General features: G+C 46.9%; 1 protein-coding gene across 1 annotated transcript; it reads right to left on the reverse strand.

The window, feature by feature from the left end:
• Positions 1 to 3,440: 3,440 nt before the first annotated feature.
• On the reverse strand, positions 3,441 to 19,740 carry Dim1 (thioredoxin-like protein Dim1). The gene is made up of 3 exons (XM_089586126.1): positions 19,604 to 19,740; positions 17,724 to 17,933; positions 3,441 to 6,912 (listed from the first exon to the last, which is right to left on the reverse strand). The coding sequence occupies exons 2-3, from the start codon at positions 17,874 to 17,876 to the stop codon at positions 6,637 to 6,639; spliced, it is 429 nt and encodes a 142-aa protein (XP_089442252.1). The 5' UTR covers positions 17,877 to 17,933; positions 19,604 to 19,740; the 3' UTR covers positions 3,441 to 6,636.
• Between the last annotated feature and the right edge of the window lie 4,728 nt (positions 19,741 to 24,468).

A 24,468-nucleotide genomic window follows, 5' to 3' on the forward strand; every position in this document is an offset into this window, starting at 1 on the left:
TACATAGTTAACTAATAAAGAAAACGTTCTTACAACTGTACACAATTTGTTACATTTTCATTGAACTTGGATGAGCAGGGGTGGCAATGTCGCTTGGAAGGCCGTTCCAGTCTGCAGCTGTGCAGGGAAAAAAGGAATTGGCGAAGGTGACAGTGCGCGAGAGTGGACGGGCCACAGGAAAATGACGACTGGTGCGGAGTGATATGCATGCTGGGGGAGGAAGAATATAAGAAGCGATGCGCATGGGGCTATTGAAGATTTTATGAAATAAAGATAAGCTGGAAGTGCGACGACGGAGTGATAAGGACGGTAAACCGGATGCCGTTTTCAAGAAACGCTAATCTCAAAAGCATAGGATGCGTGAATATACCTGGTCGCGCGATTTTGGACGGCCTCAAGTTAATTAATGAGATAAGCTTGATGAGGAATCCAAACTGGTGATGCGAATTCCAACTTTGACCGGACGAACAGTTTACAGGCTAGTAACTTAACATGTTGAGGAGCGTGATGAAAATGAGGTTTTAGGAATCTTAGCGTTCTATTGGCTGATGATATTGTGTTATTGACATGCAAACTGCAGGAAAGATCAGTGGTAAGAGTTACGCCTAAATACTTGTAGGACTGAACTGGTTCTATGGACACATCAGAGATTACATAGGAACGAATCAGAGGATTACGACGGTGGTGGGCAGATAAAAGCTTGCACTTATGAGAGTTAAGTTCCATTAGCCATGGGTCACACCAGTTCTGGACAGCATTAAGATCACTCTGCAGAGATGCTTGGTTAGCGGGTTTAGTAACTGCATCATAAATTACAGTCATCAGCAAACATGCGTATATTAGAGGTGACTTGCGATGGCAAATCATTAACGTATATTAGGAAAAGTAGCAGGCCGAGTACAGATCCCTGAGGAACACCTGACGTTCCCGGAAGAGAGTTAGAGTTCTTATTGTTAAAAGAAACAAATTGGGAGGGATTAGATAGGAAGGCTTCAATTCATTTCATTATGTAGGGGTGCAAATTTCATCTGGAAAATTTTGTCAGTAAGCGTTTATAGGGTACTTACTTTATCGAAGGCTTTAGCGAAATCTAAAAATATGACGTCGGTCTGTTGATTAGAATCAAGGTTGATGTGCAGATCATGTAAGAAAGCTGCCAGTTGGGTCTCGCAGGAGTAGCCCCTGCGAAATCCATGCTGCGCCGGGTGAAAAAAGTTGTTAAGAGTCAAGGAAGGCCATGATATGGGTATAGATGACGTGCTCCATGATTTTGCAGGGCACGCTGGTTAGGGAAAGGCGGTGGTAATTTAAGGGCGAATTTTTGTCACCTGATTTTTAGACTGGAACGACCTTCCAATGTTTCCAATCCTTGGGCAGTTGGCCAGTGAGGAGGGACTCAGCCAGCAGGTCGGTGCTTATTCTGACCACAAGACCAATGTATATGCAAAACGAGAAAATAAGCTGTATTGTATTGTAAAAACTTGAGGATATAATAAATCTGTGGTTGTTTCCTACTGCTGCAACACCAAGTTATATCATATAATGTATGTACTGATCTTCGTTAGGCGTTTTTCTGCAGCAAACTTCCTGTTAAGACCTGCTTCACATTTGAGCTCACTGGCCACTATGTCATTCCTTGGAGCAAAGCACCGACTTTCCCTTTCCCCTGTGTGCAGTAGCAGGCCAGGGCCATGTATCACCACCGGCCGACCTCCTCTCCTTTTCCTCTCGTTAAAATTCCTTTCTCTCTCCATCTGTTTACCTCACCTATGCTTAATTGCGCCAAATCTGGCCTGGGCGCCTTTTGTTCTAGCTGTAAAGAGGAAGATGAGCAGCGGCGGCAGCCGCTCCGCTAGCGCACGGCGCAAGATCGCTGGCTTGTTGACCGAAGCTCGGATCGGCATTTTGGCTAGCTGTCCTCGAGCTATTTCCCCGGAAATCCTGTTACACAGCTTCCTCCTTCTGTGAAACATGAGCCTTGCAAAGAATTTCAAAAATTGCCGATCCATGTGCGTAGTTCGAATTAGGTGCGCCAGCACTTTGGTCTTCATTTCGGTTCCAGTGTTCAGATCCATTGTTAGAGGTTGTCCGGACAGTGATAATGGGTCAACGCCCATATGTGCAGAATCGGTCGTTCTCCTCTTAACATTCACAGATCCCTGGGAGTTCTCATACCACTCCTCGCCCATTGGTGCAGTGGTCAACCCTTTCAGGCACCATTTTTTGTTTTTGTTTTGACTGAAATCAATTATTTTTTCACCTAAGTAGTATATCCAGGCCTCAAGAAAGGAAATTTGTTAGTTTTCGAACGTGAAAGACCGGCCGGTCTTTATTATTGTTAGAAATTATTGTTAGAAATAGTACCATCGAAATGTTCTCGTGTGTCAGATAAACACCCTAGGGATCATGGAATCGCTTTGTGTTTCGAAGATGCACATTATGCTTGAAACTGAGCAAAAACAATTGACGTTTTCACTCGCGGCAAAATCTGTCTGCACAAAGACAGCGGACAAAGTGCTGCCCAGCTCACTCCTATGTGAAATATTATTTACTGCATTCGCTACATGGCACCAAAAGAAACAACCTATTTGCAACAAGAACGGTGCTCAAATTGACTGAAATAATGAGTTCACAGTTAAGTGCACCAGTTTCTCAGAACAAGCTGCAAGTTTGCTGCTAACACAATTGTGTACAAAGTGCCTGAAAGGGGTAAGCGTTGTGCCATTGCGCTACAATGGCAGGTGCTGCCACCTGGTGGCGCTTGCGAGATCGAGGTTGCTGTTCCTGAGCAACCTCATTTAGCCGCTTAATATTAGTTTGTCTGAAGCCTGCTTTGTGGCAGGACGGCTACCAGGTTGTGGATTGGCCACTGTGAGTGCTAGCAGACTAAAAAAGGAGTGTTTACAGCAGGACTAATAAACCCTGAGAGAGAAAGGAGACTCCCTTCTCCACAACGTCCTCACAGCGCACCTTTTTGAAGTTTTTGAACCGGTAATGCTCCACATGAAATGCTCTGCCCCAAAACGTGGCTGGCACACCTACATCACCTCAGCATATCCAAAAACGGCAATTTTCATACCAGCATGAACATGTCCCATTTGTGGCCACAAGTTAGGCGACTTATCCTTTGTTGTCGAAATACCTTCACCTTCACTACTCCAGGTTCCTTGCTCACAATGGAGATATGGCCGTACCCTTTTGAACGGGCGATCTTCGATCTGGCCAATAATAATAAAATAAACCAGTAGTTGCCAACATAACCATGGCCGAGAGGTTGAGATTCACTGATTTAGACACTTCCACAGACATAAACGAAAGCTGACCTGTAATGTGAATCAGCAGCTGGTTAGAAGGGAATGTGCTCACCCATTCCATTGAAGCAGCTCTGAATCTCACATCAGGAGGTGCTTGAGAGAGGCAGCGACATAAGCACACCATCATTAACTGTACACTTTTATTCCAGTGTTGATGGCCAATCTAGATGCCACAACCAGTGGTATGCACAACACCACAGGTTTGCTGTAAGACACCTTGCACAGTATGTCCCGTACAGTTGCTTGCAAGATGAGAGTGCACATAACATGACGATGAACCTTGTGCCTCTGGTGACAGCTTGTAAATGCATGGTTGAAAACTATGTTGATGAATGCCTGCCAGATGCAACGCCTGCTGAAATCCCCTGCAGAACAGAAAGGGCCATGTGAGGATGAAACAATCTGTTTAGCCTCTGCCTTAAAAAGGCACCATCTGTTTACTACACACGCACTTAGATGCACCTCCACTACACATGCCATATCAACACTTTACCATTAACTCAAACCAAAGCACTGGTCAAGCTGGCTGGGAAGGTCATGTGACCAAAAGGTGGCATACTGAGTTGTGTTGCCTGTTAATTCATGGCAAGAATTTGTCCTGATAGAGCAGCAAACAAAACACTGACATTACTTAAGAAAAAGAATGGAAAAATTAATAGTTTCTAGACATACAATGTTAACACCCTCCCTCTGATAGGCACGATGAGGCATGGCTTCTCACCATAAGTGCTGAGCTCTACCACCACACACACACACACAAAAAAACGACTAAGTGCTGCGAACAAATACTAGTGTGATTGTGATTAATACGCATCTCCTTTAAATGCTTTGAAGTTTTCCACGCATGTTCAACTTCAACTGCACATGGTAGATGGGATCCTTATATACTGTTGACAAGTGTACCACACAAAAAAGGTTAGATGAAACCAAAACTGCCTATTATATACAATGACCTCTACCCATTCTCAATGACTCGTCAGTTTTGCATGGAACTGATAGGAAATTCTGATCTTGCAGCAGTCAACAGCATACAGGGGAGAGATCACGTGACGTACACAAGCAGTGAAACAAGAGCAAAGCCACTCCCAAAAACGTAGCCAGCCCCTTTTCAGGCACAATTTTTATTTTTTACACAACACCGAAGGGCGCCTGCTCATGAGAATTTCTGCATGTCTGGTGACTGCAAAAGCAGCAACAGTGAGTTACAAGAACAGCATCGAAAAGTTTAGGCTTTAACAGGACAACTTGGTAACCCTTGCCAGCAAGGAACGGCAACCGTCACAGCACGCATTGAGGCCAAATTATTCAAACAATGTGGAAAGTCGATTGCCTTGAACAACTCTGAAGACTGCCATAGGTTTCAGTGGCAAGGAATCAAAGGAGCCGCACATTTTGGGGCTAAAACTGCAATCTGATTGTGACATACCTCAGTGCAAATTTTTGGCTGCACCCTTAAAATCGGTGTACCCTTAGTTGTGCCTGGTTTCCTCTACATTTTGGATGGGCACTCTTTCAGTTCTTACGGCAAGCATGCTTTTCCTGCAAGAGAAAGAATGTGAACACTGCTTGGTTGTGGTGCTCAAGACGTCACAGCCCTGACAAACAACTCTGCAGAAGGCTCAGACAACTTTCACATTTCCAAGCCCATGATCAACAAAGACAGGTTCTGGGGGACGTCGCCGATGTTGGATACAATTCTAAAGGGCTCCTGTTGAATTCCATGCCCTCAGAGGTAACAGCAGAGGCAAAGAAAAGCAGGACAATGCGGTAATGAAGTGAAAACCTGTGCTCATGGCATGGCCAGAAATACTATGCATGTACAGAGGGCAAAATGCGAGTCTAGAACTTGTACCGGGGCATGTTTCGGGCTGAAGACGAGATATCTAGCGATAACATTTGGTTAAAAATGGTCTGGATGTAACCATGTACAGCAAAACTCGTAGGATTTCATCGCAATCTTTTGCCCCCCTGGTCACAGCGGCTATGGGAGCTGCGGAACGCACAGTTCGGTCATTCTAGGCATGTGTTTTGCCCTCTGCACATGTCAGACATGATAGGCGTTCAATCTGTGGTGTGTACAGTTTTGCTAATGAACTCACCAAGCGTATCACCAAAGCATCTCACTGTCTCAACATTCAATGTCGGGTCTACTGCCCTTTGGCTCATCGTGGGCGTCATGTCTATTCCCACCCCAAGTGCATTCCACCCTTTCTTTGCTCCTGTCACTGTTTACGGTAACAAAGTCGAGGCCTGGACGGAAACCTGTCTAGTCGGGGGTGTACATGAAAAAGAAGGCAGAGCACCGACCAAAATAAAAATGAACACTTCTCTAGTCAATCTAAAAGACTGCCTGCCAAAGGAAAAGTTTCCGGACATAGTGTACAGGTAACCGTGCAGAGATGGTAACCATGTGTATGTGGGTGAAAGTGGAAACTTTGTTAAAAGGTTGAAACAACACCAGTATGGTGTTGCAAACAAGAAAGCTTCGCCAAATGCACTCGCCGAACATTCTGAAAGCAGGCAGCATGACACAGACTGGAGCAACGCGTGCATTTTAAAAACAGAAAAGATTCTCTAATGCCGCCTACATCTGGAATCCTTAATCATTCAGACACCCGACCACACTCTTAATCGCACTGACGGGGCACTTCCTAGTGCATACGCCCGCTGCCTAGGGCACATTTTAAAGCATAAGTAGCCAGCCTTTTCACGTCTTTACCTTTTTGTGAACAAGGCTCCCGTGTGGGAGCCGAAACATCATTTGGGAGCCAACGTCGAAACATCGTTGGGAGCTGAAACAATCGTTTCCGCATTCGTTAAAGCAAACCATGGACTAACAGATTTTGTATTTTTGTTGCATTATGTGCATTTACTGAGTATTTTATTCTGCATTGTTTGTTGTGTTATTTGTGTACACTACTAGCTTTATTTCATACTTCGTTATTACATGTATTTTGTGTCAAGTGCCTGTGCCGTGTTTTCATGCTTGTATCCTCCCCCCCCCCCCCCCCTCCATGTAATACCCTCGCACGAGGGCCCTTAGGTGTATTGTAAATAAATAAATAAACAAAGTGTTCATTTTTATTTTGGTCGGTGTTCTGCCTTCTTCTTCATGTTTATGGTAACAAAACAAACGTAGTCAGAAATCAGGCACGCCCTTGAGACACAAACATAATCCACAAACGGCAGGAACAGTTCTCGGGTAGGCCCATTTCAGTGGGAAGGTCTCTGTCCAATCACAGGAAGCGGCGAAGAAACCCGCACACCAGCGAACAGTTGTTTCACAAGCAGTTGTTTCACAAGTACTAAACACTGAGGGCCCTCAGTAGCGGTACTTGGTGGAGTAGTCCTTGGGGGAGACGACCAGACCGCGTCCCTTGCGGGCGCCCCGGTACACCGTCTCAATGATGTCCACCATCTCCTGCTTGTCCTCGAGGGCCCAGTTGATCTTGTTGTTGTTGCCCGTGCCCAGGTCGATCATGATGTGCTTGTTGCGGAAGAAGAACATCACCGTGCACGGATCGTACAACTCGTACATCTTGTTGAAGTCCGGCACCTCCGATATGTCCACCAGGTAGAGGGCCGCAAAGTTCTTCACCTGCACAGGCAACCACAGGGTTATTTGTGACGAGCGTGCATGATCAGTAGCTCCGTGACACTGACAAGCTCCACACAATAGAAAGCATTCTGCAGAAGTCGCCTGGACTAAGACAAACATCAGTAATGTCTTTCTTTGGAATTAGGAAATCCGCACCATCATCAGCCTGACTACGCCCACCGCAGGGCAAAGGCCTCTCCCATGTCTCTCCAGTTGACCCTGTCCTTCGTTCACCAGTTGTGGCCACCGCATCCCCGCAAACTTCTCAATCTCATCCGCCCACCTAACTTTCTGCCACCCGCTGATACACTTGCCTTCTATTGGAGTCCACTCCGTTACCGTTAATAAGGACCAGCGGTTATCTTGCCTTCGCATTGCATGCCCTGCCCAAGCCCATTTCTTCCTATTGATTTCAACTAGGATGTCATTAACTCGCATCTGTTCCCTCACCCACTCCGCCCTCTTCCGATCTATTAACGTTACACCTGTCATTTTCCTTTCCATAGCTCGCTGCGTTGTCCTTCACTTAAGCTGAACCCTCTTTGTTAGCCTCCCTGTTTCTGCCCCATAGGTGAGTACCGGTAACATGCATATGTCAAAATTCCAATTGCCTTCCCTTGACCCCTTGCCTATCTCACATGCCTACAAATGGCACAATTACACTCATAATATCTCTAGGAATTGAATGAGACCACTTTCAAGCTTGTTTCAACCACTGGTTTTGTAGAAAAAATGGGTGCAGAGTTGTACACACAACTTCGTAAAAGACCTCGAATGTGGTACTTCAATCCGTTGGACGCGTAAGGCAGCTTGCATTCGAATTGAAGATTGCTTCAAGAAGTGTTATGATGCAGTTAACAGATGGAAAATGCTCAAAAGATTAACGATTTTTCCAATTTTCTTTTTTTTTCCCCGCCAAGATGGGTCCCGTTGAACTGTACACTTGCCCTTGTAAAAACACGAACACCAAGGAGGCCAATTAGTGTGGAAAAAAAATACGCCAAATAACTTCTTTCATAGCTTGGTAGCATTCCACACATGTTTCCACTTGCTCACCAAAATATATGTACCCACTCCTTATGTAATACCTCTCGTGGGTCTTTAACATAATAGAATGAAATTAAATGAAATGAATAATATCATACGCAGGCACACCGTTTGCCGGCACTTGAAGCAAGTGGGACAAATATGCTCCGCTGCCCTACAAAGGGTTAACAAACACAGTCACATGCCGGACTTGTCGGTCCTTCCTTTCTCATTTTGTCCCTGTTTGAAAGAGTGCTAGCCAGCCAAGCCACGAGTAGAAAGTGTGGACACCAAACTGTGGAAGAGCGCAGCTCAGTGCCATCCAAAGCTGCATGCACAAACTCAACCCCAGTAACAACACTCATCAGAGGCTGTGCACCCATGTGCAGCATCACTGGGTTCCCATCCCTACTCTGACAGTGGCTGATTAAACAGTGAAGCTTGCAGCCTTCTCTTTCGTAAGCTTCCTGCAAATGGCACTGCAGTTTCATGGCACATAAACGCTGCGTGCGTAAGCTCGAGTAAGTGCGACTCGAGTTGAATGTTCCAGAGAAAGAGCGACTTCTGAGAGGGAAAAACATGACGAGTCACCTAATGTCTTCCGTGACGTTTTTTTTTCACTTTCTTTTAAAAAGTGGACTTCAGTTGGCTTCAGCAGACTTCATTTAAATGTAGTAGTACTAGGAGCTTACGAACAGCTGTCATATGCATCTTACAGCATTCAATTGCTCTGAGTCACACTTGAATGTTTTGCGCACTTAGGTTTTTGGCTGCATATGCTGCATGTTCAGCCTTGTCGTATCAACATATCATGAAAAAAAAACTTCCAGTAGTTGCCAACATACCCAGAATGGTGCAGCACTAATTTTCTTCCTTTGTTTTTTAGAGCTCTAGTGCCAACCATATGCAAGCTTCATATGCGGCCATACGAAACAGTCGCAAACATAGTATAGTACTGTCTGGCTTCGTGCCCTCAAAAATTCGGCAGAGACACTTCAGACCGCTTAGGTGTGAGAAGGCAAAGCCCACCTGACCACATCATGAACGCAGTCTTTTGCCGTCCATAGGACACAATCACACACAATCGGCCACTACGACCACTTGCAGTGAACAGATGTGAACAAGTTGAACAAACTTATACCCCAGATTTGTCGCACTGAGCGCCCTGGGTGCAGCATAAAACATCAGCGCACCTTCATACGCTACATGGAAGGAGTGGTGTACAAGATACCCCTGACCTGTGGAATGTCCTATATAGGGATAACGGGGAGGCGCATCAACAAACACCTTGGGGAACCTGACAAAAAAGTAGCGAATAATAAAGATAAATACGCCACTTTGGTGAGCCACGTTAACACATGCAAATGTGCACCTCGACTGGAAAAGGAGAGGATTCTAGGCAGAAGCAAGAACAAGCAGGCGAGGGTTTTGTTGGAAGCCTTTCACATAAAGAAAAAGGCGGCCTTGTGTGTGAGTGACACGTCAGTTAAGTTGTATGCGGTGAAGTATGATTTCCTGAACAATAATGTTTGTGGTGGACGCTCAGTCACAACTGCGATAAGCCACGCGGTGTGGAAATGTGGGCGTTGCCTGAGGCTACAAATATACGCGCTTCTCTAGCAATAAACAGTTGGAGGTTGGCGCCCGTCCATTGTCTCCTCGTCTCTTTTGTCCCTGTCAGATTATGAGCGCCTAGGTGGTTTTTTCAAGATGATGTGGCAGAAGAAACTGCACTGCCATGCAGCCAGCTACACTCTACCTCTACATGGCTGTTCGAAGGCGCTGCCGCATTCCTTGTGCTCCATTTCGCTGCGCTGTGATGCAACTCTATGACATGCAGCTTGCGATTCTACCTCTAAGCCGTCACCATGACACCGTGCTAACTTTGTGAACGCAGTCACCGCCCTACTGCAGCCTATGCCCCCTGCCCCAGCAGCTGCTGCATCAGGTTGCATTCTATTGCATTGTGTTGGGTTTTATGGCGCATGAGCAACTTGGACTATCATGCGCCAAACATGTGTGATTTCTTTCAAAAACTGGGTGCCCTCAGTGACAGTCCTTGTGCAGACAGGGACTCCCAGGAGCCCAACACATTAAAGCAAAGACCTCAGCCTTTTTCTTAGGCCTGAGAAAATGGATGAGGTGCATCACGAAATGCATCAAAGCACAGGGTAAGAATTTTCAGAGTTTATTGTTTTTGTGATACATATTATAGTTTGTTTAAGATACCTTTTTTTTTAGGAAAGTAAAAACAGATGAAATAGATGAAAACAGACGAACAGGTTGCATACTGATGCATCAACCATCTGCATGAGGGCACAATCTTATATGGGTACCATCGAGTGTTATCACGCACACAGACAGATTTTCAGCCGCCGCGGTGGCTCAGTGGTTACGGTGCTCGGCTGCTGACCCGAAAGACGTGGGTTCAAACCCGGCCGCAGCGGTTGAATTTCTTTGGAGGAGAAATTCTAGAGGCCCGTGTACTGTGCGATGTCAGTGCACGTTAAAGAACCCCAGGTGGTCGAAATTTCCGGAGCCCTCCACTACGGCGTCCCTCATAGCCTGAGTCGCTTTGGGACGTTAAACCCCACAAAACCAAACCAAACCAAGCCAGATTTTCACTCAATGGGGAAGTAAGGCTTTCGTCTTAAAACTGGAGGAGACACTTAAGCTCAGCCTTAAGGTGGCGGTCCCACTCTGACGGTGAGCGGGAACCATTTTTGGTGATGTTTGTACGTCGACTGTACCTCGCTCGTTCGCTTCATAAATATGGTTCAGATATCTCCGAAAGGCTAGTTTTCTCTGCTTTCAAAAGATGCATTTGGTTTAACGATAGCTGCAAATTTGTTTCAACTGTAAAAGAAAACGCAAAGGTGAAAACTGGCAGTTGAGCTCAACTTGTCTCAGGAAATGCAAAATTGTGAAAAACCTCTTGCACCTAGAGAAATATCTTTCGAGATACTTTGAGATGTAATGCTAGTGCGCATATTTAAGCATGTAGAAGTACGTGTATAGATTAGTTTATTAGCCACGCTTGTTTGAAAAGCATAGAAAACAGAACAATGTAATCTGCAATAACTTTTGGGATATGCATTGCATTGCGGCGACTTTTTCTACAGTTTGAGATTGTCCAGCCGCTCATCCATTCTGAAAATTTCATTTATCTGCCTTGTTTAGTTTAAAAGTTATTCCTGATCAAAGTTAGCGTTTTTTTCGAAATAGTTAAAAACGGAATGCAAAACTGTTCAGTTAACCAGCACTTTACAATTCTGAGATTTTGCGTGAAGAAACTTAGTACTGCGCTCTACGCGGCTAAGCATCGCCTTTACTCTACGACTTTTAGGGAACGTGCACTGTCTAGTTAAAAAAATGTTGATTTAGCTACCTTTTTCGTTGTGCTTATGAAGGGCACAAGCTCTCGGAACGTTCCGCAGCTGTGTTTTTTCAGGTAAATATACTCTTAAAATATCGGGCTCTTATTCTTTTATTCAACTTGCAAAAATTATCGACTACAAAGTCCACAAATTACAAACAACAATAGCAATAACGCAACCACATGCGATAAATGTAGTAAGTAGCGCCATCTACATTAGCGCACATGTACTAAATGGTCACAGTTCAGAAAAATGACAAGTGTGGCGCTGCCAAACACCTAAAATCAGGACGTGTTCACGAGAGGGAATCATTTCTCTACGATATTTGCACGTTCCCTTCCATTTTGCCCTCTGTAGCTTCCGAGCAGATTTACACCATATTGCTTTGCTGGATTGCTTTTTGCGAAAGCAACACTACGCGAGTCGCCTAGCCATTTCGCAGAGCTGAGGAAAGGAGGTACTGCGCATGCGCGAGGAGCAGTGACGTCACACGGCGCACAGCTGGCGCGCCGCCGTCGTCGCTGCGGCGATGACTCAGAGGTGCCGCCGCCGCGCTCGCCAGTTGCGCATGCGCAGTAGCGGCGCATAGCTAGCGTGCCGGGGCCGCCGCCGCTGCCGCGCGCTCTCCATCGCCTCTCCCGCCTCTCCCTGACGCTACGAAAAGCATTCTAGGCGTCGTTTTATTTTTCGAGGACAGCTTTGTTCGTTGTTGCGGCTAGCGCTGTGGAGGGGAAGTTGGAGAGCGCTCGATTCGCCTGCACTCGCTGTATCATTTCGGCAAAGCTGTGCGGCGGTGCCCCTGAGTGTGCAGCGCTAGTAGCGCTAGTTCCGGCAGTTTGAGCCACGGTGTAAGAGTATGCTATGTCTTTCACCGTGGTTTGAGCGCAGTTTGGCACTGTCTGCTTCCAAAACGGATGGTCGAGTGCAGGCTTAGTCGTCTGCTAGCCCTGGTGACGCCAGTGAATCGCAGCCAGCTGTTTCTGTTTACACCCCACATCAGCGGCTGCCAACATCTCGTATCTCGTGAAGAAATGTTCAAAGAACACATCACAATAAAATGTTGCCATGAACAAGCCTCGATGCGTGCATGTGCACCTCGTGACAGCTGGCGCGAAACGCCGCGGCTGAACTGTGTCGACGTGCATCATGCTGCATGCACGTCTTTGCATTTTACAGTGGTGTCAGTTACGTGTAGCCGTTTTTTTGGAGAACTCGAGCAGTGTTCTAGCTTGTCGACGAGTGGAATTACTTGAGCCTCCGCCGTTTATCACTACGCGCAAACCATCATCTGCCCTCATGGCGGCTGCAGCTGCACTTTTTCGTCACTAACCACCGAGAAGGGTTGCAGTTTTCCTGAACTACACTCGCACTACTTTCAAACGAATGCCGTGGTTCAGAGCGCACCGTGTTTCACCGCTGAAATGAAGCCATGTGAGCTGGAGTGCCACGGGAACCAGTTCATGTGGTGCAGGCGAATCGAACGGATCTATAAGTCGGGTACAACCAGTATTTTAGGCGTTATCGAAAAAAAGTAACTAAATACGTTACTCGTTACGCTAAAAAAAAGCGCGTTACCACCTACGTTACCTACAAAAAAAGATGACGCGTTACCGTTACCATTGCCGAAAGAAAGGACCGCACGTTACTTTGCCGCTACTACATGGCCATAATTACACTGCGGCTTCGCTGTAAGAACTGAAAATAACAATTTTATCAAGCTCATTTTTCACATAATTCCGACCTCACAAAGAAAACAGCTGAACTCAACAAATTTACAGTAATTCTGGTGTGCTCCTGCTTGCGAAATTACGCGGAAATTGTGTAGCAATAAAGGAATGCTTAGTTCCGGAAAAAAAATGTATTTGCGCACATGAACATTTTTTGTCACTTGAACCTGCATAATTATCACAAAAATGTGAGTGTTTATGTCAAGGTGTTCAAGGTCAGCCTCGCTCGCTTAGGAACTCAATAAACAGAAACGTAGCCGCAGTTGCAGATAGAAATAAGCAAAATTTATTTTGAAAACAATGTTGATAAATAACGACAACTTTCTAATAGTTACAACTAGCTGTTACTGCAGCTGCACTGCAAAGCTGATATCGGACAGCTTGCCTCGCTTCCTAGTGGGGTTGTTAGTGGGGGAGTGGGTTGTTCCTTGTTCTGGATAGGGGAGAAAGGGGGGGGGGAGGGGTTGTATGACTATGAAGGGAGAAAGTTGGAGTGACAGTGTTGTTGAGCAGAAAGTTTTTAGAAAGTTTAGTATGAGGTAGCTCACTACTGCCGGCACAGGAACAAAGGCCCATTTCCTTATTTTTTTCTGATACTTCAGTGCTAAAGCCGGTTGACTGCAGTCCCCTTTTCTGTGCTGTACCATTGTACTCTTTCGACGGCTCTCTTGGGGCCATCTTGAAGTAAACTGGCGACATTCCTGAGTTTACTCAGAAGGGGGAACAGCTTCCACCAAGAATGCGAGAGTGTCGCCTGGGAACAAGACCTTTTGGTTGGAAAACAAGCTTACAGAGAAATTGACTTACCGATTTCTGCAAATGGTCTATTGGTGGCTCGTCATGCGTCCACTCTTTAGAGAGTTCCGTGCGTGAGTGGTTTGGGGGCAAGTGTGTGAATGCGTGTTCGTGCTTTTTTTTTTTCTTTAGTGCGTCGTCAAGGGCAGGTGTTTTCTGGCATGCATGCGAGCCCCAACAAGGGTCGTCGAGAGCACCTGTAGATGTTGTTTATTTGCAACATCATTTTCGGCGTTTTTTTTTTCTGAAAAATAGGCGGAACTGGGCAATTGAAATAAGAAATAGCTAGTAACGTGACACCTCCAGTTACCGAAAAATGTTAACGTAAGTACGTTACCCGTTACAGTTCCGAAATGGTAACCAGTAGGTTCCAAAGTTACCGAAAAAAAGTAACGCGTTACTGACAACACTGGGTACAACTCAACAGTGTTGTCGGCAACGCGTCACAAGTAACGACGTTACCGGCAACGCGTTACTTTTTTTCAGTAACTTTGTAACGTACTCGTTACCATTTCGGAACTGCAACGGGTAACGTACTTACCGGGGGCGCAGCAAGGGGGGGGGGGGGGGGGGTGCTTATGGGGCTTCAGAACCCCCCCCCCCCCCCCCCCCCCCCGAAGTTTTTTCGAACTGCCAGCACCGCTGACCAAAACAACCACCGGCGCCGGAAGCCATTCTGGATTTTGTCACATACAATGTCTTTTTCAGACTAGAAAAGACATTTTGGAGCGAACATTGCTAACACACGACGTATTTCGTGGCAACGCCCATGCTCCTGGAGTCACGTAATGCAAGCATCAGTTAGCACATCTAGCACTCCAAAGATTGGGAGGGTTGAGGAAGCGATGCTATTCCTCTCTCGAGAGGTCACGGTCGCTGAGCATGCATAACGAGGCACGCAGCAGGCCTCACAAGCAAACCCCTTGGGCCGTATACTTTTGACGGGTGGTGTACGTCTGACATAAATAAGAGCACACAGTTCAGGATCCAAACGGGAGAGGGGAGGGGGACGCCCTAAGTGCCTACAGAACTATCCCTTTATAGCCGGCCCCCCCTCCCCCCTTCCTCGTACAGTGTTTAGACTTAGTCCGCTTCGTGAATGATATGCATCTATACTGCATTTTTGTAAACCTTGGCAAAATTCTGTTCAAATTGACCGTCCCGAATTGGTTGCAAGATGCCGCCGCATGTACGACGAATATTTTTTATTCCGACACGCTGCGGTGGTAACCCTCTCGGTAGCAATTTCACGTCTCTTGTGCAATATCGATTAATCTCAGCGGTAAACAGAAATTGACATTTGCCCACTTCTCTAAACCTTGTTCTTCACCAACCCTAGATTCTATGGTTGGACAGGCATCCGTCGAGCGTTGTCTGAAGTTGTCTAGCTGTCTTTGTTACAGTTGTGTTATCATAGATGTAACATTATTTGATAAAAAATATTTTTTTTCAGCGCTCGAGTTGGCAGGTTACACTCTAGACAAGGAGTGTTCCGACTACTACTAATATTACTACGCATCAACAGGGACGAAGTGATTGTACGCGCAAAAGACGAGGGCAGAAAGAAGAACACAAGAAAGGCACCGACTTCAACTACAAGGTTCATTGCAAAAAAAAAAAAAAAAAACGCCAGAAGTATATACCTGGGACATAAAAAAGCATATATAATTTGCATGATGTCACACCTTTCTATTTTTGTCGTCCGCTTTCCCTTTTCGCTTACTGCGTGCTGGGCAGCATTATTTTTCTTTCTTTCTTTTCCTTTGCCAACACTAATATATGTATCGACATTGAAAATAGAAAAGTCTATAGTCGGGTACAACGCAAGGACGTAGCGGCACATACCCTCAAATGAGGCCCTCCAGACAGTAACGTCGACCGCACAGCTCTCTGTGGCTATGCAGGCAAGGCTAAACAAGAGAGGGAGGGAAGCGGTCCTTTGTTCCCCTGCCGCGCATCCTTGTCCCGAACAAAGATAATCCTCCCTCCGATGCCGTTTGGGCAAAGACGGTACCCTCTTTGTCCCAGCTCTCCAACTTTTCCCTTCACCCTTCCACAACCATAACCCGAACAAAGGAAGCCCCACTCGCGACGGCAAGGCCCTTCTTCCCTCTATGCTTAGCCTTGGCTACATAGCCGCAGAAGGCTACCGCGTGTGGTTGTGGAAAAACCAGCAAGGGGCAGGCAGAGAAAGAAGCATGCCGAATCCCCCCAGCCAACACCTCCCCCCACGCACGACGGGGACAAGCAGCCGGGTTTGCCATGGTTCATCTGTAACCCTCTGAAGGCAGGCGCAGCAACAAAAGAAAAGTCTTCACGCAGCGCGCGGGTCAAGAAAGGACCGGAAACACATCTCAACATCTCAACCAGAACCAGTCTCGGGTCGCTCAGGGGCAAAACGGGTAGACACTTTCCCAGTCATGGATCAGTGTCGTAGCCTGGTGGCAGAATCTGAACTACTCGCAAGATGGCGGCAGTGGAACCGCCACCTTAAGGGCGTGATGCAATAGGATTAATGCGTCAATGCCCGCATATGTGGAATTCTCCTTCTCGACTTTCCAATCGCGCAAAGAGCCTCAAAAAGTAGTCTAGAGAAATTGAGAGGATATGACATGGTTACACATGAAGCCTATGCAGCCAAATGTGCACAAAACATTAACGCATGACTCAGAGGTATTGAATGCTACAAGATACATGTGACAACTGTAACTAAGCTTCTATTGCTACATTTAAATGAACTCGACTGAAGCCACTTTTTGAAAGTGAAAAAAAAACATCAAGAAAGAAATTAGAGGACTAGTCACACTTTTCCTTCTCAAAAGTCACTCTTTCCCTCGAACATTCAACTCGACCCGCACTTACTCGAGCTTATGTACACAGCGTTTATGCGTCACAAGACAACACAACACTCATGACCTCATGACAGCAAAAATTGGCAGTTGTGACCAGCTTGCCCACAGCAATATCTTGCCGCTCTGTCACATGGAAAAATGGTCCATCAAAAAAGTTCAGTGCAGTGTATGGTGACCAGGTCACTGGGCACTAGCACTGCAGACTATATTAAAGCCTTTAATGCCTCATACTGTTGTTAGCAGCCGTGTTGGCAGATGTCCGCGTTTCGGTTACGTGCCATTTATGGGCATATGCAAATCATTACTTAATCGATACTTAATGATAACTGCATGATAATTAATGACTAATTGAGTAATAATTAAGCCATTAGCCTAATTTACCTTTCTAGCCAGACCAGACAAATAAATAAAACCGAGTAGGAAATTGGTCCAGTTGGGGAATCGAACCAGGGTTTCCGGAGTGCGAGACGAGCACACTACCACTCCGCCATGCCAGCTCGATGCTTTGGAATGAACGAAGGCGCGTATAGTGAATACGGTGTCTTCGTTCACCCCCATCTTCCTCCCTTCCCTTACACGACGTTCAGGTGTCCACTGAGATATGCGAGACAGATACATTTCCTTTCGTCAAAAACCAATTTACCGACGAGCAAGGCCAAGGCCAAATGGACGATGGCGTTCTGTGGACTCTCTGGCATCGTTCCAAGACACTGTCACGTTCCACTCTTAGAGGCGAGGCTTAACATCTTAACCACACATCAGTGACACAAGCAGCAACACTGCGCTTGAGGCTTCCGCCTCACCGCACTTTACATCAGCAAAGTGCCCCCATGAATTTTTTTTGCATGAACAGAGGAAAACGATAGGAAGAACAGTCGGTGGTTCACATTCTTTTCCACGTCACAACTGCACTGCACACAAGCTGTCAGGAACAGTGGTGGTCTGTAAGGCCCCCAGCATTTTGCCAGGAAATGATCAGGTCAGGGATATGTCAGCAGGAGTGCCAGAGAAACAAACGGTGCGTGCGCGCTCACCTTCTCGACGATGGAGTAGAGCACTTCGTCCATCTTCATGCAGGTGGGGTCCCAGTCGTGGCCGAAGCGGATCACCACCACCCGGTCCTCTTCCGACAGGATGGCCTGGTCCACCTGCCACCCATTGTGCAGGTGCTGCAGCATGTACGACATGGCCGCCTCTCTGGTGGGTCACACACACCCGTTGGATGGAGTTGCAACGTCACCAGTCTGCGTGGGACATGCGAGCAAGAGAGACCAAGCAATGTACAAACAATAAGAATTACTTCTCATTTCCTTAATTCTAAAGAAAGTCAGAAGCTTTGCATTTGGTTATCTCGTTTTCTCAACTGCTTCCAGAAATAACTCGATTTGGACTGCAGCAGAGCTAAAGTTTAAAAAAAGCAGAGACAGCTGTGAAGTGCAGTGCACAGTGGTTTACTTTACCCACATGGAGCAAACACGACGATTATCATAATTGGCAAAATTTTCTTGCCACAGTAGAGCACAGGTCTTGACTGACAGAGTGCAAAGCAAAGCCACAAAGCCAGACAGTACTGCTATGTCTGCAACTGTTAAATGAATATTTAGAGCTCACATACGGCTGGCCCTTTGTAACTAGTGCACTAAAATGCAAAGAGAGAAAACTAATGGTGCATCACTCTGTGGTGCAGTCATAAAATTTATAAGCGTGAACACGGGGCCGTGTGGCAGATAGCCTCACACGTTGCATGTGGAGATGCACAGCGGCTGCTTTTCTCAACATGGTGCAAAAGGATTCTGCAGTGTTGCCCGCTTCTGGAAAACGTGGACGCAGCTCCCTTTCCACTTTGTTTCTAAAAGCGGCTGCCACCTATCACCACAAGCAGGGTTTGAAACTATCGGGCATGTGCTCCTGTGTCCACACTAATAAACTTCATGACTGTATCAGCGCATTTCTTCCTTTTATCCTTAGTTTAGTGCCTTAGTGCACTGGTTTTAATACTGCACACAACCACGATCACTGGGCAAATTCCCTATGCTTGCAATGCAGTGTGAACGAATGATGCATTTGACGAAACAACTAAGCCTTGTTCCCCGCGAATCTGGGGCTTTACTGTCACCGCCACTGCTTCGACCAATGGCTACTACAGTGCATTACGCAGGGGATTATGCATTCCCCTAGAACGACAGTTGCTCAAGACAAACACTAACCAAATTGTCACTCCCCAGTTTTCAGCGGTGTGTGTCTGTCTGAAGCCTCTGAGAAACATTTCTAACTGGGTTAGTGGACACCTCAATCGTGCTGTGAGTAGGCGGCAAACGTCCACGCACAAACTGAGGAAGTTATGCGCCTTCCCTATTCTCAGAACGAGCGGAAATTTTCGACTCCGTTGATTTTGAGGAAAGGAAAAGCGCATAATTGGCTCCCTGGGTCAGTGGACACCTCAATAGTTCTTTGAGGTACGTGGCGGTGGTGTCCATCTAAAAAAAGCGAACGCTGTTCCTTGATTAGCAATATTTCGTGATTAGCAATGCTAAACCGCCAGCTTTTTTTTTTTTTTGCTCAACGTTTCGCTCATAGGGAGTAAAACAACGGCTGGCGTCTGTTCAACTCTACAGCTGGAGTGATTATTCAAAATCAGCGCCACCACGACAACCATGCGCCAGTCTATCGCGCACAGCTATAGCAGAAGGAGCACATTTGTAGCCGAAATATGCGCTCACAACAGAGAGGGTTACACCTCCAGTGTTTATCCGCCGTTCTTGCTTCCATCAGCCGTGCACATTTCATTAGTACACAGGCGCGAGTTGGCATCGTTTCATTGTGCTGCAGCGAGTTTCCACGACCAAAACATTCATTCCAGCGCGATAAGTACGACAGGCACACAGGTACAGCTCTAGGAAACTGAAATACGTACGCTTAGAACAAGAAGAAGCGACTCGTCGCTCAGAATAGCGAACTTGATCGTGGATCGGCACTACACAAGCAGCCGACGTCGAACACACGACGATGCTCTGAACTTGAGAAGACTCGAGAACATTCCTCATCCGAGTGTCAGGCTTCTAGAGGGCGCGGCAAACAGCATAAATTTTGTTTTGATAAAGCGCGTGGCTCTGAACTAGGTAAAATAATAACCGAAATGTCTTATACATTTGCTTACTTGTTTATTACGCTAAGAATTTGCATTTTTGATCCACCGTGCATCGACCAACGTTGCTTTCCGACCATGTTTCCGACCCTATGTTTTCGACCATGGACCATTGTTTTCTACTTTCGCATGGGCGCCGCCATCTTACTTTACTGGAGCTCCCGGTTTCGAACCCGACCACGGTTCAGGTGTCCGCCGAGATATGTGAGACAGATACTGCGCCATCGCCTTTCCTCAAAAACCAATTTACCAATTTATAGCGCCCTCAGCCTCTGCAAGCCATCCTCCTCTGACGCCGCTGCCGAAGGCCCTTTTGCCATGAGCTCATGGCGGCGATCATCCTTCCTCCATGCTCCATGGCAGCGATGTTGCATCCTTCACTTGTAGCTGTAACTATAGTATTCTAGGCACTATACTATAACGAACCATTTTTTTTTCTAAAAACAATGTTATGGCGTGTAAAATAAAGTTGTAAGTACTTTTTATGCACAATACATATTGTGCCCTTGAAGTCGCTGCTGGCACTTAGCCCTCAAAGTGCGTTCTGTGAACGCACTTAGGCGAGTGCACTTACGTTATGCCATTTAGCTGGGCTAGAATGCACTTTTAGCTCTTCTTAAGTGCACGCGGGTTCGATCCCGGCCGCGGCGGCTGAATTTCAATGAAGGCGAAATTCCAGAGGTCCGTGTATTGTGCGATGTCAGTGCACGTTAAAGAACCCCAGGTGGTCGAAATTTCCGGAGACCTTCACTACGGCGTCCCTCATAGCCTGCTTGTTGCTTTGGTACGTTAAACCCCAATCAACCAAACCTAAATCAATCTTGTTAAGTGCACTTTATTTTGCACGCTAGGGGTATAAAAGTCTCCAACAAGCACAGTATCCGGATGCTCAAGCGGTACAACACCACATTCAAGAGCCGGTCGCCGTAGTGAAGTCGTTCACAGTAAAGCTAATCACATCACCAGTTCTGAGTATAGCTGCAGGTTGAACACCCAACGCGGCCGGTGGACAGCTCCGAAACGCCGAAGTTCTGCAGGTCAATGTCACAGCTTCGGAAAGTCGCCGTCACGGTGGTTTTTTCGTGCATGTGAAACGTAGCAAGGTGACCCACCAGACCTCTCATGCACAGCAGGAACTGTTGCCTGAGGAAAGCCCTCGATTCTTGCTGTCGCGTCAACAATTCGTCCTCTTCTTTCGTGGGGGACTCGCCACTCTCCTTGCCCAGCGGAGGCATCTCAGAAACCCGTGTATTCAAGTCCGTGGCCTATGTGAGCATTCACTGTCGCTTGTCAAGGGGCAACCAAGGTAGATGTGGCAACGTCAATTGCTGCGTCGAGTTCAACAGTCCGCTTGCAGTTCGCACAGGCATAAGAGACTATGGCACAGGCACAAAGATGCAAACAGGACATGGAGGAAGGAAAATGAAACAGGATGTTGTGAGCGTTTCCGGAAGAGCTTGTTGTTGTCGCAGCCTGCTTGCGAGGGTAAACCCTCGCAAGCAGGCTGCGGGCGCGCTCCTGATGATGATGTAGCCTTCCCTTTTAACGGGTGGGCGCCTACCTTTGGTGCCCTGGCGACGCCAGTCGCCATCTGTCGGCGCGCGGGCACAGCCCGATGGACTGCGTGTCGCGCCGGCGCCGCCGTGGTTGCGCTCCATCACCTAACGTATGACGGTGTGTGCTATGCGTCACAACTCGCATTTTAAGGCGAAAGCCTTTAATGCCTCATACTGTCGTGACCAAGACGTGTTAGCAAATGTGTCCGCGTTTCAGATTGGTCGAAATGGTCTTGACATCACTGCGCGCGAATTTCAAACGGCTAGTAACTGTGCGACCAATTAAAGGGATGGTGTAGTGATGCTCCTGCTAAGTGGGACCGAGTTTAGTTAATTAACCAATTAGCCTAATTAACCTTTCTATTAGGACCACATAAATAAAATCGAGCACGAAATGTGTCGAATTGGGGAATCGAACCAGCGTCTCCGGAGCGCGAGACAATCACACTCCGCCATGCCAGCTTTTTTTTAATTTATTATCTCCGCCATGCCAGCTCGATGGTTTGGAATGAACAAAGGCGTGTCAAGTGAATACAGTGTCTTCATTTACCCCCATCGTCCTCCCTTCCCTTACAGCGAGGTTCAGGTGTCCACCGAGATATGCGAGACAGATACATTTCCTTTCCTGAAAAACCAATTTACCGTCGACCAAGGCGTAGAGCCGAATGGGCGATGACGTTCTGTGGACTCCCTGGCAGCGTTGCAAGACGCTGTCGCGTTCCACTCTTGCAGGCGAAGCGCCCCTGAATTTTTCCCTCTACCAGACAGTACTGCGGTTTTCTTGCGCGCAGTTACTCGTTAACGTGACATCTGAGGACAGTCGACCAGGTATGGTACGGACTGGAAGCCGGTACTTATAAGCATATATTTCTGCGCTGGCGTGCCGTTTGTGCCTGTCTTCTGCGTGCGCTATCACCTATGATAATTTTATGCATCGGAATGTAGATTTATTGATTTGACTCAGTGGTGTAGCAGCTGGATCGGCGAGCTGCAGACTGAATTCCGACGGAGCGCGTGTTTTCGATCTCCAGTACGTGCTCGGCATCCTTGCACTGAGCTTGCTCTTGTTCCCACTAAACACATTTCATGCACAGGATTCTCAGCACGACCGCTACCAATTTCAGTTGCTCTTTCCGCACGCATGTCAGAGGGATCGTGGGAAAAGATGCGCGATTTTATCACATTCTTTCACACTTAGCCAAACGGCTACGCAGCGCTGTCACACGAGACGAGAGCTCCCGAATAAAATAAACGCGACTTCGGACTTCAGAATTCGTGAATGCTGGCTTCTCTGCTAATATCAATTCAAGCTTTGAGAAATTAAACGGAAGTGCGTTTTTAAGAACCAAGTTGCATAAACCATGACAAAATTTGTTTTCTGTTGGCGCTGCGACTCAGTTGAGCTCACAGCGGTAATTTGTTGATAAACTGGTGCACCACGCGGGCGACAAGAAAGCTCTGTTTGGGGGTGGAAGGGGGTGGAGGGGGGGGGGGTGCTTTATGCTCGGAAGGAAGGATAAGAGTGCATAGGATTGGAACTGCATGCTAGCCGACACCTACTGCTTGATACTGAATAAAAAGTTTTCTTTGCGGTGGAGCACCAAGACGGTAGCGACATAAGCACGAGCGCGTTCTAAGCGCCGGCACAATCAACATTAATGTCAAATTAAATGTCATTAAAACGCATCAATGTTCACCTTTTGGTAAAGTAAATGCTTCCTGCTACACAGCCACGCTGCGGAAGTATGCTCGGCAATGTTTTTTGGACGCGCCTGGTGACACGCGCGTGTCAACAGCGAGGTAGGCGGGCCAGATGGCTCTTGACACGCACAGAATACGTCATAACCACGTGACAACATATTTAAACGAAAGGGCGCATGAAATCGACATAAACTTTCAGAATATTCAGTTGCAGCTTAAATACTCACCTATAATAATACAACTGTTAGGTTTTGTTCTTATATTTAGTTGAAATGATTTTAAAGCGCATGAGTTGAGGCGAGGCAGCAGCCATGGCGTCAGGCGGTGTTCGCACACATGAACAGTGGAAAATGAATTTCGTCCACATTTAGTTCGCCCATACGGAGATACTCGATTCCGAGCAAGCGTACGACAGCGTACCCCATGCCGTGCTTTTACCCATGTTTTTACCTCAATTTCGGACGTGGGGCCTCCGGAGCTTCATGCTGGCCAACATTCTACGTCTCTGTGAGGAAAACACGGTCGTCGCGCACTTCGGGTTCTCGATCGGCCCCATCCCAGTGAAGAGAGGTCGGCACCAAGGGTGCCTGCTGTCGCCACTCGAATATTCTGTATGGCGAGCATCGAGCGAGAGCTGCTTAGGTCGCAGATTGGTTTCCGCCTCAGCTGGCATGGATGACGACCGCCGCGGACGATCTAGTATACTGCCTGTGGAATACCCTCCAAGGATTTGCGATTTCTGCTGAACAACTGCCAGAATGTGGTTACTCGTCTGAACCCGCGGTTCAGTTCCAAGAAGACTGTGGTTGTCTGTTTGGTTGGAACCAACACGGCGGATTAAGAATTAACCTTGGAAAATAAGATCTTCGCTCAGAGATTATATAGTAGGATACAACTTAAAAAAAAACAGCAGCTGCTAACACTGGGCCGCGGTCCGCGGTGTCCTGTATTACTCCGCCGGCCAATCGCAACTGTAAACGAAATCAGCTTTTTAGTGTGACTATATCGAACAATCCACGTATCAAAATTCTAGAGCTCGTAATTTTTTTCTTGTGATAAGCTTCTTGCTTACGTAACAAGAAGCGTTTAACCAGCGGACTATTTTTTCCTCGTGGAGGAATTCTGTGCGCGCAGGCTGTATGTGGGCGGAGCTTCACTGAAGACTTAAGTTGTATCCGACTGTATATAGTTCCGATGTCTGGGAGTGGAGATGTTCGCTGAAAATCCGTTACGGCCTTCACAGGCTGCCCTTACCTTCCGTGGCGCCGATTTGATCAGGTGCTATGCTGAATGTGTGGGCAAGGAGACAAAATTGCGGAACACTTGGCTCTCTCCTGCCAAGGCCTTTCTAGTCCACCACGGATGACAAATTCTACA

Source organism: Amblyomma mixtum, chromosome 4, assembly GCF_055824585.1.
Source record: "Amblyomma mixtum isolate Tamu chromosome 4, ASM5582458v1, whole genome shotgun sequence".
Classification (NCBI taxonomy): Eukaryota; Metazoa; Arthropoda; class Arachnida; order Ixodida; family Ixodidae; genus Amblyomma; species Amblyomma mixtum.